Genomic DNA, 18,199 nt, shown 5'->3' on the forward strand with positions numbered 1-18,199 from the left:
CAGGTATGGACACAAGAGCTCAGTGAATAGTCTTCGTCTTTAGGTAAAATAGGTATATACACACTTTTGAGTCTATGTTTCGAAGACGTTTCCGACAATAATGAAATACAATAAAAGAAAGCGAAGCAATGTCCAAACAGTACATGATCTCTAAATCACCAGTACACTAAGTTATCAATATAAAACACTGACCTAACTATAGGCAGTAAAGACATCTACCCTTAAGATAGAGACACTGTGCCATACACAAATGTGTGAATCAGCCCTCAGAGTCAGGGATACACGTACACGTGCATTCACACATGCACTTAAAGTGAAGTCATGGGGAGGAGGGGAGACGGTTTGCTGCTTATGTCAGGATGACTCTTGCTCTCTCCATGCATGGATAAGCTTGCAGAAATTAGCAGGCTTGCTGCCATCCGTCCATTTAATACCTTGCCCGGTGTAATTTCAGCGAGTTCTTCATGGGGCTGTTGGTCCAGGGGGCTCGCATTCAGAGAGGACAGTGTATTTTGTTCTGTTAACTCCATCGTGGAAACCTTGTCACTGCCTGTTCCTAGAAGGGTGACAAAGGAGGACCGGGGTTGTCATGAACAAGTAATACGCAGTGCTTTGGGGGCTTCTTCCTTAATCCAAACAAGGCCAACGTAACCCTCTGCTGACCTCTGCAAAAGGGTGCGAGACGCATTCTTCCTCAACATGCAGAGGAACTGGACAATGGGGATGGTGTCTCTTGGCAAGAGCAGAGCAATCTATTCCCTTATGTTCATTTAAGACTACTGAAAGTATGTTCTGACATTAGCTAGTCAGTCACCCCCTAAAATCTCTAGGTATTTTTCAACCCAGAGCTGGCAGCCCTGATACCCCCCCCCAAAAAAAAAAAAACTTGCAGAATGCAAAGTGCAAGCAGGATGGAGAGAGAGAGAGAGAGAGAGAGAGAGCCTCTCTAAAATTCTACCTAGCAAATTGTTTGAATGATTTGAACTTTCCAACTCGCATGCTTTGGAGCATTAGTCCTTTGAAAGCCTGTGAGCATCAAGGCCTGGTGTGCTGATAGTAATGCTACTAAAAATAAAATTATAACTTGGCTTTTGTATTTTGAGCACTCCTAAACATTAACTAAGAGCCTCTTGTGGCGCAGAGTGGTAAGGCAGCAGAAATGCAGTCTGAAAGATCTGCCCATGAGATTAACAGGCCTCTATTTCTCCCCACATAAGAGGTCTTTAGGGTAAAGGGCTCTAACAGAGAATTCTCTACAATAAAAAACCTACAATTCCCAGGATCCTTTGAGGGGAGGCCCAGCAGTTTGCATTGCAGATTAATAAAACCTGAGAGAAATGTTTCTCCCCATGCTTACACCACTAGCATTTACCTTCTGTTTCTTAAACCAAAAGTTTACCTGAATGACTAGTGAAAACAGAGAGGTCTGTTTTCGACCTCTCCGGGAGGCTGATATGCTGGATAAGTTCTTCAGAATGGAGAAAAGAAATGTTTCCCTTCTCAGAAGCAGACTCAGCCAAACCAGTGCTGTCAGGTTTCTCAATGAAGATATTGCCAGCCATATGTGCAGAGACCTAATGACGAAACACATTATCAACAAAACCTGAGGCCATCTATCTCTACAAAAATCCTCTGATGGTCATGCAAAAAGAAAAATGGATTTCTTGAAAAGGAGAATGTGCACCTTTTAGGAAGATGAACTGCAGCATGCCTGTCTTGGAGATGTCTGCTGGGTGGTAGAGGTAGTCCGTGTCAAGGTATATGACCAGTGTCATCCATAGTTGAATAAAGTCCCCCAATAATATGAGGACTAGAACAATGGAGGGAAATTGATAGGAAGGAGTAGTGGGCAAAGGGCTTGGTCATGTAGGTTTGCTCGAAACACTTCTGAACAATTTTGCCAGATTTGGAACCTGTGGCTCCCATCCAAATTATTGGGACATTTGCCTGGAAAAGAATCTCTATTAATTTCAAGTTTTCGTGATATAAAACTCGAAATTAACCAAGAGATATGCTTTCCATCTCCCTATCCATCAGCACAGGTCTTCAAGGCTCACGGCCTCCACACGTGCAAAAATAAAAGGAAAAATGCATATTTTGAGGTTCGCAAGACCATCTGATATATATATATATACACGTCCTCAGACTAACCGCTCTCTCGACGGAAGGCGGTGAGGTCACAATGTACGTAGCCTCTAAGCCGGATGATCTGTGAAGTTGGAACCGCGTTGCCAAGGCCCCGCAGTTCGTCAAGGTGATGGTCCGTGAAATTGTCTCTCCCACCACATGAGTGCCGAAGTCAATGAGCTCTTTATCTAGTGCCAGCTGTAAGAAGGGGAGAAAAACCCACAATTATCACTGCCCTAGATAGGCAAGCAATGCCAGTTAAATGAACGCCTACCGTTACAAGCACGTGACCTTACAGTCCTTACTGTCGCTTCAAAAGACAATGGCACAGAGTGACACACCCACACAATACACGGAGCTTCTCTGGTGCCAGTTCTGTGCATGTGTGAATGATGGGAAGTGTGTGTGTATGTGTGAGGAGAGGACAAAAGAAAGCAAGTTTAAAATAAGACAGCCATTGTAACAGAGGTAGGTTTTATATTTATACCACAAAGTAGGGAGGCAGGGAGAAGCATTGGTGTAGTTGGGGGGGAGCTTTATTTATTTAAAATATTCATAAGCCTGCCTTTTTACTTACCAAGTCAGAACACAGGAGTCCCATCCTGCTTCCTACCAATGCCCACTGGGATAGGCAAGTCCTGAATTAGGACTACCCTCAGCCATTGCTAAAGGATTGATCTTACACTACAGGCTCCTAAGGTCTCGGTCTCATAGGATCTCCAGCCTAGACAACTTGTGTGTTCCACCACAAAGCCATAGTCCCTGTGGACCTATTCTCTTCCCTGATGAGCCTGGGATGTGACAGCATGGCATATTTCTTTGGCCTATTTAAATGGTACGTTTTCTGAACTGGTGATACCAAGTCAGCTTCTAGCTCCCCAATCCACCAGCACTTGATCTCTACTTTGGTGCAGGTCTTCTGGGGACTGGGTCATTAACTGTGCTCACAGCTTTAGCTATTTTGATATTTCGATGTGTTTGTTGTACTGCTAAGTGTGACATTTAGTGACAAAATATGAGATCCAAGCAACTGATTTATTAAGCAATTCGTTTCCTGGCAATTGGCTGCCAAGTCAAGGGGCACATTTCTAAACTTGGCAATGTTCATTGCTATGGAAAGCTGGCAAGAAGCTAGTTGTGCCAAGCTCTGAGAATGTGTCATGGTTTAGTTGACAGTAAAGGAACAAAACAAAAAAAAAAGATTCGAGGAAGTGTTCTCTGTATGGAAAGGAAGCCCCGACAAACCAAAGGCAGCCCTCAAACAGAAATCTCCCCAGGAGCCCTATCTGCTCTGCCGTCTGTTTGTGCCAGCATAGTGGGGTGGTGGATCCAAATTTAGTGGAACAGCTCATCTCTTGGCAAGCTGGTGACAGGGACAAGGAAAGGCTTCTCAGTGGGTCAGAAGGGAAGCACCTCTGCTGTGAGGAATACCAAGCCTTGAACAGTTCCCCAGGGCTTAAGACAGAGCTGTTCCTCCGGACCCATGGCTGAGGCCTAGAGTAAAGTAAGATCAGTACTATGGCTAGCCCCCCTGCCTAAGTCCATCTGGTTAATTTCCATCTGAGAAATAAGTTCTCTCATATAGCCTGTCTCCTCTCTTTTGCAGTAAGGATGCTCCATCCAGCAGTACTTTTTTACAATTTTAGAGAAACGGTGGAAGTAATTTCATTTTTAATATTTGTGTATTTTAAATTTTTTTGAAGAATTTTAAATGTCTGTTTTTTGCTTGCTGTGACCCACCCTGAACCCTTGGGGGAAGGGCGGGATCAAAATATGATATTAAATAACTGAGATTTTGTGGTGCGGGTGCTGACTTAAAGCAACTGGGAGTGGAGTTTTCAACTGGGGAAACAGCACATGGTAGGAAACAGCACTTGCAGCCCCAATCCATAGTCCCCCTCCACCAGATGCCCTTATCTAGCTGTTTCATGTAGACACTGTCCTTGACTACTGTCGTGTAGTTACTGTCCTTAGTAGAAATGGGTACCTAGTAGCTTAACAAATGAATGCATAACAGCTCCTTTCTCCTGATATCTGGTTAGAAAAAATTCTCCAAAGGTTGATAATAATGGATAAGCAACAATGGTTCATAAACTTTTATTGTCAACTGATGAAGATATTAAGATGATGTTGTTTTTCAATTGCACGGCTAATTTTAGACACAATTTTCTGAACGCGCTCTCCTCTTCTAGCATTACACTCAAATGCACTTTTAAATGGAACCACCTACATGCATTTTTGTAGGACTGGTGCCTGGCAATCTTTAAAAGAAATGATCAAAACAGGACTGAAGACTGAAATGCAAGAGAATCATCCTGTATTCTTGTGGCTAGGCTGGGGCTCGGGGACCAGTATAATGCTATAAAATCAAGACCCAATCCTTTCAGGAATAATCCGGTGCTGTATTATAGGAGCCACCCAAACCTCACCCCCAGAACCAGGTAAGGATCTCTCCACACACTGGAATTTTGGGGAGACAAGCACCCAGAGGATAGCCCAGGGATTACAGCTCCTTTCCTCTTACTGAATGGCTAACATTTCCAGCACCCTTATACAGAGTTGCCTGATGCAAAGACTGGAAGATAAGAACATGACTTACCACACATTTCTTGGTTGAACATTTTAGTGGGATTGAAAAGGAGCCAATATGAGATAGAAAGGCAACTTCTCCTTCGAGATCTTCGTTTATCTAAAAGGTAGAGAAAGCAGCTGTGAAGCTATTATTTCCCTCCCCGTAAGTTTAATTTCATTTATATCTCAACTCCAGATGGGATGCTTAGGTTTCCAAGGAAAAATGTCAGATGGGGCCGTCCTGACCCTCACCGGGTTAGATGCAGCAAGAGTGCTGTATCAAGTACCTTCAAACCATGCTCTAGGGTTATGACGGACATGCCCAAATCATAGATTGATTAAAGTGCCGCAAAATGGCAGGCTTGTACAGAGGTGGTAGTTCTTGAGGTATTGTTGTCCAAGGCTGTTTCAAGGTCAATACCAGCACGGGAAGCTACTGGGAACCACTAATTATGTACCTGTACAGTCTAAGAGGCCAGCCTGGGAACTACCTTGTGCACCAGCTGTAGCTTCCAACCACCATGGGCAGTCCCACAGAGAGTATTCCTTCATGAGCTGAATCATTCTTACCATGGGTTTAAAGGTCACACCGACTTCGCATGACATTCCAGCAGACATGGGGCCAGGAGGGTCAAAGCTACAATGGTAATGAAAATGTAGAATTCAGTCACAGTTTGAACGTTCGTGCGGTCTCGTAACAGCACCACGCAGAAAACAGCACTTTTAAGCACTTTTAATAAAACCCTCAACCAGAATTTGATTTGATTCATTATCTGCCTTTTAACTGGTTAATTGCCTTGTGAATTTAAATATATGCGCACATTACTGAAACCTCAATGTTTCTGAGATACCGAAGAAAGCAATTTACTGTCTCTCAGTCTTTGAATTGAAGATTTGCTTTAGAGCGCTCTTTTATATTCTTTATTACAGACATGAAAATACTTTGTTGCACGACACGTGATCAGTTTACGGAATCTTTGACAGTTGGCTCCGAAGTGCAGTGCTATGCATTCCTGTCTTTAGAAAACAGATAATTGCTCACTAAACGACACATGACCATTAGGATTACTTTTAGACTCGCTCAGCATATATAATTTCCTGCCTTGGGCTTGGGGACTAGAAATGCAGGAAAATCCCTGCCTGAGACTTTTACAGGACAGCAAGAAAATAAAAAAAGCTGCCGTTTGATTTATGGCATAATTTCTGAACTGCTTGGCCAAAGCCGGGTTGGCTGTAATAAGCTGTTAATTTACAGCTTTCATCTTGCGATGAGATAAGAGAGCATTAGTGAACCAGAGTCCAATCCACACAGATCTGTTCTTAACATGAGCCACCACCAGCTGCAAATCTGCTACAACTTGTAATCTTCTCGGGGAAAGGGCTCAGAGACAAGAAAGCCATCCGTGCGCTTGGTTAATATGTGTGGCAAGAGAATGAATTTGCATTTGAACCACCGGTATTAACTAAGCCAAGGTGATTTTGCGTATATGCCACATTCTGAATTCAAGCACAGGTTCCCATACCTGCACCAAAAGAACCAAATGTGAGCTGGTAAGAGTGTGCAATAAAAGGACTTTGCCCATCACACATATCTTGGAATGGGATGGGCAAGAAGGATGTTTTCAGATTTCTCATCCTTGTTGTTTTCACTTTAAAAAGTCCCCATTTCAGTTTTGCTTCTCCCTCATGCAAACTGAAACTGCAGTTCTAGGTTTTCATGCTCTGATCTGCTTTTCCCTTAAAATGTTAATGGTTTTGTCATTTGGGTATTAATTTATCAGAACAATGCATGTTAATAAATACTGTATATTGGCTATAGTTTAAAGTACTGATGCTTATCCATAAGGCCCTTCATGGTCCAGGCCCTGTTTACCTGACAGACCACCTTTCTATACCCCCCAAAGAACACTCTGCTCTGCAAACACCAACCAGTTGGTGGTCCCTGACCCCAAGGAAATATGTCTGGCCTCAACCAAGTTAATGCCTTGTGTACTTACTGAACAGTGAAGAAGTCCTTGAGGTGTTCACTGACTCCCACCAGTTTGCAGTAGTTAATGCTATAGAATGCATTGATCAAAATCATCTTCTTTTTATAGGTTTTACCAACATCAAAGTCCTGGAAATGAATGAGTATCTGTTATTGAAGTTGCAGCCCGGCTAAGGATTTGAGACTTGCTGTGAAGCCCCTGGCAGTGAGCAAATGACCCGCCCTTCAGTGACAGACAGGTGGAAGGAGTTTTTTGGCTGCTCCCAGAACAATTTGCAGTGATGGGAGGGGTGGGAATACAGGTACAGGAAGTGGAGGAAGGAGCAACATCACTAGAACTATTATTATCAGGAAAAGGGAAGAGCAGAAAGGGTTAACTCCCTGCCCCAGACATCACAGTTCTAATCCAATTTGGGCTGTCTGCAGCTACTCTCCAGTCATGGATCTCTAAGCTTCACCTAGTTTGTCTATCACTTGACCCACACCAGGAATCAAAGTGAGCCTCCTGAAGTCCCTGAGCGCACAGATGGCTGTGCTTTTTATGAGAATGAATGAAGGTCCCCAGAAATCAATACACATTTCCTTTAATCAGCAGCAGCAGGCTTAGAGTCTGGGTTTTAACAGAACCAAATCCCATTCCCTTTCTGTAAAAGGTGCACCAACCTTGAAGTGAATAAGGCTTGGCTTGCTGTAGAAAGGGCACCCCTTAAATTCGCGCCCAGAGACTCGGTGTTTGTGGATGACTCCGCTGTGCAGCTTCTCCAAGTTTCGAGCAAAGATAGCCTTTTCCAGTTTACTGGCATCCAAAGGTTTGGAATCCCTCCTGCCATCTGACACCTGCACAGAACGATACCATCATGAAGGCCAGGGTACATGCTAGCATGACATAGCAAGACTGTTTTGGGAAGTTGGAACGCTTCAATCTATATATTTATTTTTCAAGTCAAAGCTGCTTTGGATAACCTTTCTGGGCACTTATGATGCTCGTGTGAAAGAGGCAACAGAAGGAATCGCAGAACACGCAGACAGTTTTTATCAGATGCAAATTTAAATCCAAGCATCCACACGGTACAACTCTGAATCAATCATGTAAGAGGCAGCTTCAACATTATGACGGGGGTCTGTGATCAGGTCTCCCAATGTTACCTTAAATCATAAAAAGCAGCCATGATGGGGAGGACACAGAATATGCATCAAGGCTGAATCAGTGGGGTGGAGCCTTTTCTCCTCTACTGTTTTCCCCATAGCAATCACTCCACCCTCTACCGGAGCTAACAGCAGCAATTTCTATGGGGGAAATCAAGGGATGCGGTAAACCCTGCTCTTCTACGACACAGCCTTGATCCACCCCACCCCCAGCTGCTTTTAACACGAAAGAAAACATGAGGTGATCTGATGACAAACCTCCATGGTATGCATTGTTGAATTTTAAAATTATCTTTAGTCGTGTAATGGCCTCGCTTCACTTTCAGAATCTCTAGAAAGGTTCCTAAACAAAAGTAAATTCTTTTTAAACACGCCTGTCCTGAATTTTTTCCCCCTTATATTTGCCCAGACACTTTCCCAAGCTGCACGTGACTCGGGAGAATAAGGTGATGGGTATGGAACAAAACAGAAGTTTCCACTCGGCGAACGTACATTATTTATTTGTGATCTGAGCCGTTAGGTATTACACAGCAATGGGATTCAAGAGGCACTTTGCCGTCTCCAATGCTGGGTGGAAAAGCATTTCTTTTCTTTTTTTTTCCACTTGAAATCACCTTCATCACCAACTCAGCAAAACGTCATGTTCGGTTGTAACACTCAAACAGCCCGGCAAACATGAAGTGATATGTGTCTTTGCAAATATCTGAACAAAGACTTAAGCTGGCTAATTTTTCCTGTCGTTGAACGCTTTTGAGAACAGCATTCGTTTCAGTTCCTTGACTGGCAGTGCTGTAATGAGTTCCCTTCCTATGCAGAACAGAAAGAGAGCAAGGACGCTTCCCAACTTAGTTCTCCTTGCCCAAATTACTCCCTGATTCTGGAGGTCGTGATTTACATGGGTTCAAGTGGGTAGCTGTGTTGGTCTGAAGCAGCAAAACAAATGTAGAGTCCTGTGGCACCTTTAAGAGCAACACATTTTTATTCGAGGTATGAGCTTTTGTGTGCACACACACTTCCTCAGGTCCACGAGATGTAAGCAGTCAGTTTACTTCCATCCCATTCTATTGTATCTGAGAAAAGCATGCTTGAACACGAAAGCTCATGCCTTTAAAAAAAAAACTTTCTTGGTCTTAAAGGGGCCACAGGACTCTAAATTCGTTCTGCTGATTGACTTGGTTTTGCTTCCGGAATCAAACCAAGGCATAAAGAATTCTCCACTTCCCAGTTCCTGGCTCTAGCCCTGGAAGCTCCTAAAGCGGCAGGTTGTTATTCCCAATGCTCCCTTCGTACACTTTTCCCACTGCTTTACCTTTCTTCGTGATGAGGAATCCCCATAAAACGGGAAGGCATTCTATCCTTTGCTCGATTAAAATGAAAACCAACCAAAGTTAATATTAAGATGGACGTAGGTTTTAACCTTGGACACATCGCACTCTTGATCCCAAAGTCCTGTAAACTCCGGTTCGGCTAGAGTCTCCCTTGAGTCATCCTCCTTTCCTTCATTTTTGCTTTCATGGGCCATCTCTAGGGTTGCTTTCCAAGAAGACTCCTGAGGAACATCATTCTTGTCTTCCGGGGAAGAACAAGGTGAAGGTGTGCGCCAGGTTTTCTACAGCAAGACAGTAAAAGTCCAATGACTGCCCCAACTGCAACCATTTTGAAACAGGAATTAACATATCATTGACAATAAAATCTAGGAGTTTGTATAATGCTAACAGTCATATGGTGAGACGACACATGGCAGAAATGGGTAGGTTGCTTGGACACTAGGAGGAGGATACGAAAATATGCATTCCTAAAGTACGGTTGTCAACTCCAGGTTGGAAAATACCTGGAGATTTTGGGGGAAGAGTCTGGGAAAGGAGCGAGGTTGGGGAGGAGAGGGTTTGGGGAGGAAAGGGATCTCAGTGGGGTATAATTCCATACAGTCCACCCCCCAAGTGGTCATATTCTCAAGTGGAACTGATTTCTACTGCCTGGAGATGAATTCTGATTCCAGGAGATCTCCATGCCCCTCCAGCAGGTTGGCAGCCATAACTTCAGGCCTCAGATCAGGAGCCTTGCTGGTCTGGCATCACTTCCATATTCTCCACACCACCCCAAACTACAGCGATTTCAAGTCAGGGCACAGAGGGCATTAACTGACCAGTTCCTAAAAACCAGCTGCCCACTTGTAATGATGGGCTACCTGAGGCACGGTTGCATCAGGCTCGGTACACGCCTTCCCTATATAGTGCCATGTTTTCCTGCGCCACTTTAGAGCATCAGGAAGCTTCCCCTGCTTCTTTGGTCTCCATGGACGGGACTGTTTCTTCACTTTCTCCAGCTGGGCTTCTTCTCTCAAAATCCGAGCTACGATTTCCATTTTCTTCACTTTCTGCTGTTCCGTAAATTCCCTGCATTTAGAGCAAAGGCATGCAAACTCTGAGAATGAACCATGCCGTCAAAGCAGGGGACAGGCTTCATTTGAGAATAAGACACTCAAATACGTTTTTGAAAGTCAGATAAACAATGAAAAGCAAATGCATGTCTTGCTCCAAGCATGCTCCCTGGATACTGCTTATGGATATGGATGAAGGGCTGATAGACTGGCAAGAAGGAGATGCTGCTGGTTAATGCAGAAACTGCCTGAGGAAAGGGAAACCAGTCTGCCTTGGAGGGAGTTGCACTCCCCCTGAAGAAACATGCTTGGAGATGCTGCTGGATCCTGGCCTACAGGTGGAGGTTCAGGTTTAATCAGCCATTCCTTGACAAAGTGATCCACACTCATATCACATGCAAGTAATGCACATTACTTGAAGCTGCCTTTGTAAACTGTCCAGAAACTTAAATTAGTCCAAACTGTAGCAGCCTGGATGGCAAGGGTTAGATACAAAGATTGCATCACTCCTGGGCTGAAAGGTTTACTTGGCGTTTATCTGATTCTAGAAACAAGTCAAAGGCCCTAAATTTCGTCTGATCAGGGTACTTGGAGAAACAGCCCCTGAACTATCTGCTCACCAGTTAACATTTTCTTTGTGCCCCAACCTTCAGAGCTGAAGTGGATGACAGCCAGAGACAGGACTTTTTCAGTGGTTGCACCTTAACCTTAGAAAATCCTCCACATAACACTGGCCTGGCATTTACCTTACTCTCCTATAGATATTTTTAACCAGGTCTTTCACTGAGGGGTCCCATCCAGTATGGTTTGCTTCTGCCCTGAAAACAGTGGGTCTAAAGATATGACAGCAGCTCTGTGGACTCATGGCAAAGAAAGGATCTCAGGCTTCAGGACTGACAGAGGGTACTGCGAGTTAAATCTAGGCTCTTCTGTTTGCAAAGCCACGCTCTCACCACTGTGAGGTAGTCCCCCCTGTACAGGGCTAGCACACTGCTGGACTTGGATGAAAAGCAGGGCAAAACACAATCTATCTATCAATCGATAAGACACCTCATATAAACAGAGGGCAAACTTACTTCTTCTGCTTCTCAAACTCTTCCTGTCGTTTATGCAGCAAAAACTCCCGGGTGATATTGAGGCCCTGTGACTGAATAGCCTCCTTCATTTTCTGCTCTTGCTCTTTGGCTTCCAGTGCAAGGGCTTTATCCTGGGCCTGGAGGGTTCGGAAGCTTTCCTACATGAGGACGATAAATAAAAAAGAGAGAGTTTATCGGTTTGAAGAGACTGGAGCAGAATCTGGCGGCTTATTGAGGATGTAGCTGGGCCGGAAAAAAACATGTTGAAATGGATGTTCTCCCTTCAAAATGAAGGAATAAGACACTTTTCTCAAGGGATGGACATAAGTAAAGTGACCTGCTTTGGCACTGGTGCTGCTTAACTTTATTCACAGATGACTGAGTCAGGGGTGAGCAATGAAGTAATAGCTTTCATGTGCAAATGAGCCGAGCCGCTTTAACGTATCTGTTCGACAGGCGCTCAAGACACAATAGTTTCGGAATATCTGCTGACAATATTCTGGTCTTTTTCTTCATCCTCTCTTTCCCCGTGTTTGTGAAACTGCTACACCCCAAAAGGTCAGATCAGGGAACGCACCCGAGTTGAAGCGATGTTGTTCTTCAGAGATAACACGGTTTCCATCCTCCTTTGCATGTCCTCCTGGCGCTTCTGTTCCTCCTCTGCTTCTTTCTCGCGAACCCTGTTTGGAAGGATGCAACTAATCAGACAGGTGGTCATCTTTAGTGTCATCCACCCAGAAAACTCATTGATGGACTTGGAAAGAGGCTTCAGTTAGGGAGGAATTTGGTTAATTTACGTATTTGGTTATATTTAACGACTTGGATTCTACTATTGTTAAAGATTTCAAATAATGTTTTTTTTTTAGTGTAAAGGTAAAGGTAAAGGTATCCCCTGTGCAAGCACCGGGTCATGCCTGACCCTTGGGGTGACGCCCTCCAGCGTTTTCATGGCAGACTCAATACGGGGTGGTTTGCCAGTGCCTTCCCCAGTCATGACCGTTTACCCCCCAGCAAGCTGGGTACTCATTTTACCGACCTCGGAAGGATGGAAGGCTGAGTCAACCTTGAGCCGGCTGCTGGGATTGAACTCCCAGCCTCATGGGCAGAGATTCAGATAGCATATTGCTGCCTTTCCACTCTGCGCCACAAGAGGCTCTTTTTTTTTAGTGTAGTGGGGGAAAAAGAGAGATTCAGCAGGGGCATGAAATGCCGCACAGAATCATATAGTTAAGTGCGGTTTGGAGGACGGAGAGAATATTTTTTATCTTTCCTGTAACACTAGAAGGGTTGCTCAAATTGGTTCAAAGGGAATGTGTCCTGGAGGGCATATGGAATTTGCAGTTACAATTTGCAGTTAATATGGAATTTGCAGTTACAAGATGTGACAAACAACACTTGCTTTGAAATTATTATTATTGTTATCATTAGTATTAGTATTAGATTTATTGCCCACTACTATCAGCAAAGCTGTCTTGTGTTGGGTTACACAACAGTAAAACCCCATATAAAACACATAAAATATCATTAATCCCCCTGCTAAATATCCTGGTGGCGAAAAAACTATCCCCCCCAAGTTCAGATAGCTTCTTCTCTGTGCCTCATGGGAATGATCTATGGGTACCGGCAGTCCACTACCAGATGATGATCTAGACTGGAGGGGCCCATCTGATAGCTATAAAGAAATACTGGGCAAATCCATAGAGGCCAGTGGCCGTTTCTTATGATGGATAAATAAAACTGCCAGGCACAAAGGCGGTATACTTTTGAGTACTGGGGGCAAACAACGGGGCACAGTCTTTCCTGGAAACGGGATGGTGGGCTAACTGAGTCTAATCCAGCAGAACAAAAGAATCGAAAAAGTTACACAATTGGACATCAATTGCTTTTAGCCATGATACTTAAGAGGGGCCTTCAAGGCTAAGGAGGGCAACAGCCAGTCAACGCTGCCAGCTTCATGTGGCTCCTGAGCACCTGGTTGGCCAGGAGCTACACTAGATGGACCTTTGGTCAGATATAACAGTGTTTGTCGCATGTTTTCTTGTAACTCTTCCAGTTTCATGTATGACTCTTTGAGATGTAACTGTAAAGATAAATCTAAATGGAAGACCTTGCCAAGCTGGACTTCAGAAACTGTACACCTTTTTCACGGTTCCTCTGGGCATCATCCAAAGCTTTGGAAACCTTTTGCTCGTAATCTTCAGAGGTTTCCTTCTGTTCTCTGTAAACAGGTAAAACACAGGTGAAAAACAGGAGTCTTGGCCTCCCTGTTTGAGCAGGGCAAGACCTCCAGAAGTCCTAGGAAACTGAACTCCTGCTGGCTCATTGTCAAGGATCTGGAAGCAAGTGGGTCACTGACCAAGTAATTGTCAAGCCAGAAATGAATCGATCAATCAATCAAACAAACAAAAGTTAAAATTAAGATGCATGCTGCGCCCCAGGATTGACTGACAAGCTAACCTCTCTGCAACCTTGCACTTCCGGTTCAGCATCACCCCTCGCTCCATCTGCTTCTGGAGCCGTCCTTGTGCTTGCTCTCGGTGCTGCTGGTCGAGCTCTTTCTCGTCCCGCATGATCTGCTTGCGGAGGTCTGCAAACTTGCCTTGTTCAATTTCGATCTCCCACATCCCGAGCCTTGTAAAATGCACAGAGGAGGGTCTGCTGTTAATTGGGCTAGTCAACCGGCTTGTTTTCAAACAATGATGACAATAGCTAAAATATTTATTGACAGGAACGCTCATCCAGCCCATTTCCAAAGAATTCACTGCAGCTTGCAATAAAAGCCCTATAAGAGCCCACAAGCTGCAGAGAGAAGTGCTTCCAGCACAGAAACAGAATAAAATGTTACAGCCGTATCAATAGCATGAAAGCCAAGCTCATAAAGGCAAAACCAAAAACCGATGAACATAACAGATGGAATCTAGCTTTATGAATGTAGACAGGGTTTCAGTGCAGTAAGGAATTCTGAAGCCGCACCTGGGGATGGGACAGAAGATGTGGCTTGTGATCAGAGCATGAACTTGGCCTGCTGAAGGTCTCTGGTATCCTCCACTTAAATAATCCCAGGGAAGCCAGTTCTCATCATCTGCTGACTGGGACTTAGTAAAAACCGAAACAAACAAAAACGGCTCACTCTGCCTGAAGTCCTAAGAGCTGGTGCCACTTAGAATCATAGAGTTGGAAGGGACATCTAGTCCAACCCCCTGCACAATGCAGGAGCTCACAAATACTTGCCCACCCACTTAGACCAGACATCACTGAGCTTGATGGGCCAATAGACTGCCTTGGTACAAAACAACTTTATTACGGAATTTAAAGTCAGAACTGGAATTATCAAAACTCAGTGCAGTTTAAGAGCATTTCTGGAGGTCCAGAAGCCTTGCTGACCTCTGGGGGACAACTCAACAGGATTTCTTACCCCCATCTCAGGATGATTTATTCAGAACATAACCAGGTATCGGTTATGAGCAAGAAGAAGAATTGGTTCTTATATGCAGTTTTTCTCTACCCAAAGGAGGCTCAAAGTGGCTTATATTCGCCTTCCCTTTCCTCTTCCCACAACAGACACACTGTGGGGTGGTGTGAGGTGGGAGAGGCTGAGAGAGCCCTGATATCACTGCTCAGTCAGAACAGTTTTATCAGTGCCGGGGCGAAGCCAAGGTCACCCAGCTGGCTGCATGTGGGGGAGTGCAGAATCGAACCCGGCACGCCAGATTAGAAGTCCACACTCCTAACCACGACACCAAACTGGCTCTCAAACAGTGTTAACTGAAAGGGGGAAATCAAGCATGACTAAACCTCTAAGGAAGGTGACTTTCAGGCGTTCTACTTTCTGATTTAGGGACAATTTTATGTTTCCAACCCCTGTTGTTTTGACCTTGAAAAAAATCCCTATATTTCCCTTCTGTTTCTCATGCCCACGATTTTTGATTTTTCACTAATTCCTTCCTCTCTAAAATGTATGCATTTTTTAAGTACTGTGTCATTAAACCAGGATTGGAAGCTATAGGGATAATCATGTACATTGTACCAATGCAGTGTGAATTGCATATAAAAGCTGTGTGCATTCACACAAGGCAAACCGATCTACAAAATCAACAACCAAAAGTGGAAAACTGAAATAATGTTTTAAAAGAAACTAAACAGCGAAACTTTGCTTACTCTGGCTTGCCTAGAGACCCCTAGCAGTTCTAAGGTGCACACCTGGTTCATGTAAAGTACTTGCTTAGCGTATTTGGCCCCAGTGTTACCCCATTAACACACACACAACACTCTCCCGTGGTTGCATACAGCAGGGGAAGATGGGTAACAACAATGCAAATTGTCTTTTGGAGAAACTTATCCACCTTTACTGATGATCCAATCGGGGGATTATTCATAACCATGACAACAGTGATTTTATTTTATGACTATTTTTATGCCCACTTGAGACATCGCCCTAATTCTGCCACTGTTTTCGCTTCTGACAACTATTTCCCAATGGGGGGTGGGTTGGAAACAGGTCCATCATTTCCCTCCATTTTTGGAACAAAAAAAGACCAAACTGGGGCTATCTGGCAGGGCTCCACTGAAACACTACAAGTTCGACAAAAGTAGGTTACACAAACAGCTGTCGGGGATGGCTGAGGTATAAATGGTCCCCTTTCAGGGCAGGGGATGAACTGAAAGATGACCTATTAAGCTCTAAATGTCTTCCGTTCTTGCTTTAGTTGCCCTCACAATGCCACCCATTTAAAAGTTTCATTTCTAAAGTGATCATCTGTACAGAGTTCAATAGAGAACAGCACACTCTTTTTCTCCTATCCTTCCCTACCAACAAAGTTAAATTATCCTAAAGAGTCATACAGTGACACACATCAAATCATTTTAAAACCTAGAATCTATATTTGAAAGTTTATTTTGCATGGCTCCAAGGGGGCACAAAGGCCAAATTAGGAAGCTTCGTTTCTCATATGTACCTTTTTGGTCTTTTAAGATTAAAAAAAAATCTTCTGGTCGGCATACTGTTTGTTCAGCTGGTAGCCAGTGGGCCTCCAGGTGGAGAATCAGGTTATTCTTGCCTTGGTCAAATACTCTTGCTGGGGGGGGGGCTGAGGTTCAAATTCCCTTTTCCCTCCTCCTAAAGGCTCTGACCTCATGCAAAAGTTGAGCAGACAACTCCTCCCAACGTGCTGGCTAGAAAATATCAGCAAGGTGTGAACATTTATTCCTAGACGTTTCTGACAGTTTTCAAAAAGATGACAGAAAATGCTTTCACAGTGCAAAGTCCAAACTTTCTTAATAGGCTGCCTGCCTTTTACATTTTCAGTCCATTTAAATGTTAGATGTTAACACATTTACATACTTATTGATTAATTTTCCCAGCTTAAAAGCAGGAAATGTTAAGTAGGTTTTCTGGACTCTGGACTAAATTGCTAGGTATTATTAATAGACTACCATCACGATCCATCCCTTCGCCACCTTTTTCTCCCTCTTTGACTTACATGTTTTCATTCAGCATCTCGGCAATTTTGGATTCCAGGTCCTTTTCATTTCCCAGTTCACCACACAAACGCCTCTGCGTTGCCTGTAGGCGGAACACGGCAGCACTGTTATGTTTGTTCAGAAAAGAGAAGAAAATTGGAAATAATGAATATTAAAACCCTGTACATAAAAAAGAAACAATTATGGTGCCTTAAGGGTAAGGCTTATGTTTTCGGAATTCTGCCAGTTTATATTAATGGTGTGCCTTTCAATTATGCTGCTAAATTGTCCATTCTCCTTTCAGTCTCTTTAAAATTCTGTACACCGGTTGACTGACAATTACTGAAATGAGAGCATTTTTGCAGACATTACAGCTTATTCTGAAGTGGTTGGCAATTCTGAAAAAAGAAATTAAGTTTTGCATGTAGCTTTTACAAAAAAAAATCCCAAATGGATGGAAAGTAGGTGAGGCATCTCTTAGGCATATAAATGACAGGAAATAGATGCCTTCCGATAGGGGATCACTAGAGATAAAATTTTGGGTTTGAGACTGAAGATCTAAAGGCTGACCTGCACACCCAACTCCAACAGGGAAGAGGGCCTTGTCTGCAAGACCAACAAAAGCCAGGCTGTTATCCTCAGAGAAGGTTGCAGCCACGTTGCCAGGGCCAAGCTATAAATTGGCATATGTACAGGAAAGATTTTCAGACTGTTTTGGATTCGGCCATAATCAATTCAGCCAAATTCAGATCACCCTGAATAGCTCTTAACTGGTTGGGATTTAGCCATATTCAAAGCAGTCTGAATTTTCCCCCCTGCACATGTCTCTCCTATCCCCACCATCTTTCTCTGTTAGTGAACGAAACAAAACGTTTCCATATAAGAAAAGCTTTTGTAAGGGTTTGGAAGATTGAAAGAACAAACTTCTTGTGACAGTGGATAGCACTGGTGTGCCAATAATCCAGAATATGCTTCAAAAAATGAATGGAATTCCTCTGAATTTGTACTATTGTATTTGAGAACAGAATTATGATCAGTATACTGAAATCGCTGCATGAATCAGAGGCCACCTTGATGCTCAGAATGAATGGGTGAATCTCATTGTTTTCTCCTGCACAGATCCATTAAAGATACAGCAGTTCTATTACTCTTGGATTTTAATGAGTCCCATGGCACAAGATCTAGAGAAAGCACGGTGCCATCTTATCCTCTTAATGTAGCACCAGTGTACAAGAAAACACCCTTATTGCCACAAATGTTATGCATATCTTCCAGCCTGCCCCTAGTAACTACCACCCCCCATGCACGCACATTTAAGATGCAATTTTCAAGTTTGCAGCTGGGAAGTGACCGAGGAGGAGCCCCTTGCATACTTGCCCCCAAAATGTTGCTTAGGCTACCAAGATCAAATGAACAACCTTCTCTTCAATCCTCTTGAAACACAACAAGACT

General features: G+C 43.7%; 1 protein-coding gene and 1 long non-coding RNA gene across 9 annotated transcripts in view; one reads left to right on the plus strand and one right to left on the minus strand.

Annotated features, from left to right (window-relative positions):
* CFAP74 (cilia and flagella associated protein 74) overlaps positions 1–18,199 on the minus strand; it is a 96,445-nt gene that overhangs the window by 36,109 nt on the left and 42,137 nt on the right. For 7 of the 8 annotated variants that reach the window (XM_077311954.1, XM_077311951.1, XM_077311949.1 and 4 more), the window contains 14 exons: positions 16,768–16,872; positions 13,745–13,918; positions 13,395–13,505; positions 11,865–11,967; positions 11,288–11,445; positions 10,020–10,227; positions 9,249–9,440; positions 7,349–7,522; positions 6,696–6,814; positions 5,269–5,335; positions 4,727–4,816; positions 2,152–2,325; positions 1,400–1,574; positions 435–556 (listed from right to left, as the gene is read on the minus strand). In XM_077311954.1, coding sequence (XP_077168069.1) covers positions 435–556; positions 1,400–1,574; positions 2,152–2,325; positions 4,727–4,816; positions 5,269–5,335; positions 6,696–6,814; positions 7,349–7,522; positions 9,249–9,440; positions 10,020–10,227; positions 11,288–11,445; positions 11,865–11,967; positions 13,395–13,505; positions 13,745–13,918; positions 16,768–16,872 — 1,972 coding nt within the window. The remainder of the gene's footprint in view (positions 1–434; positions 557–1,399; positions 1,575–2,151; positions 2,326–4,726; positions 4,817–5,268; positions 5,336–6,695; positions 6,815–7,348; positions 7,523–9,248; positions 9,441–10,019; positions 10,228–11,287; positions 11,446–11,864; positions 11,968–13,394; positions 13,506–13,744; positions 13,919–16,767; positions 16,873–18,199) is intronic. The other variant, XM_077311955.1, reaches the window with a different exon arrangement.
* LOC143824564 (uncharacterized) lies at positions 2,277–9,524 on the plus strand. Its single transcript, XR_013226798.1, has 3 exons — positions 2,277–2,595; positions 6,795–6,924; positions 9,360–9,524. It is a non-coding gene; the product is annotated as an uncharacterized LOC143824564 (long non-coding RNA).

The sequence above is a fragment of the Paroedura picta genome, chromosome 15 (assembly GCF_049243985.1).
Source record: "Paroedura picta isolate Pp20150507F chromosome 15, Ppicta_v3.0, whole genome shotgun sequence".
Taxonomy (NCBI): Eukaryota; Metazoa; Chordata; class Lepidosauria; order Squamata; family Gekkonidae; genus Paroedura; species Paroedura picta.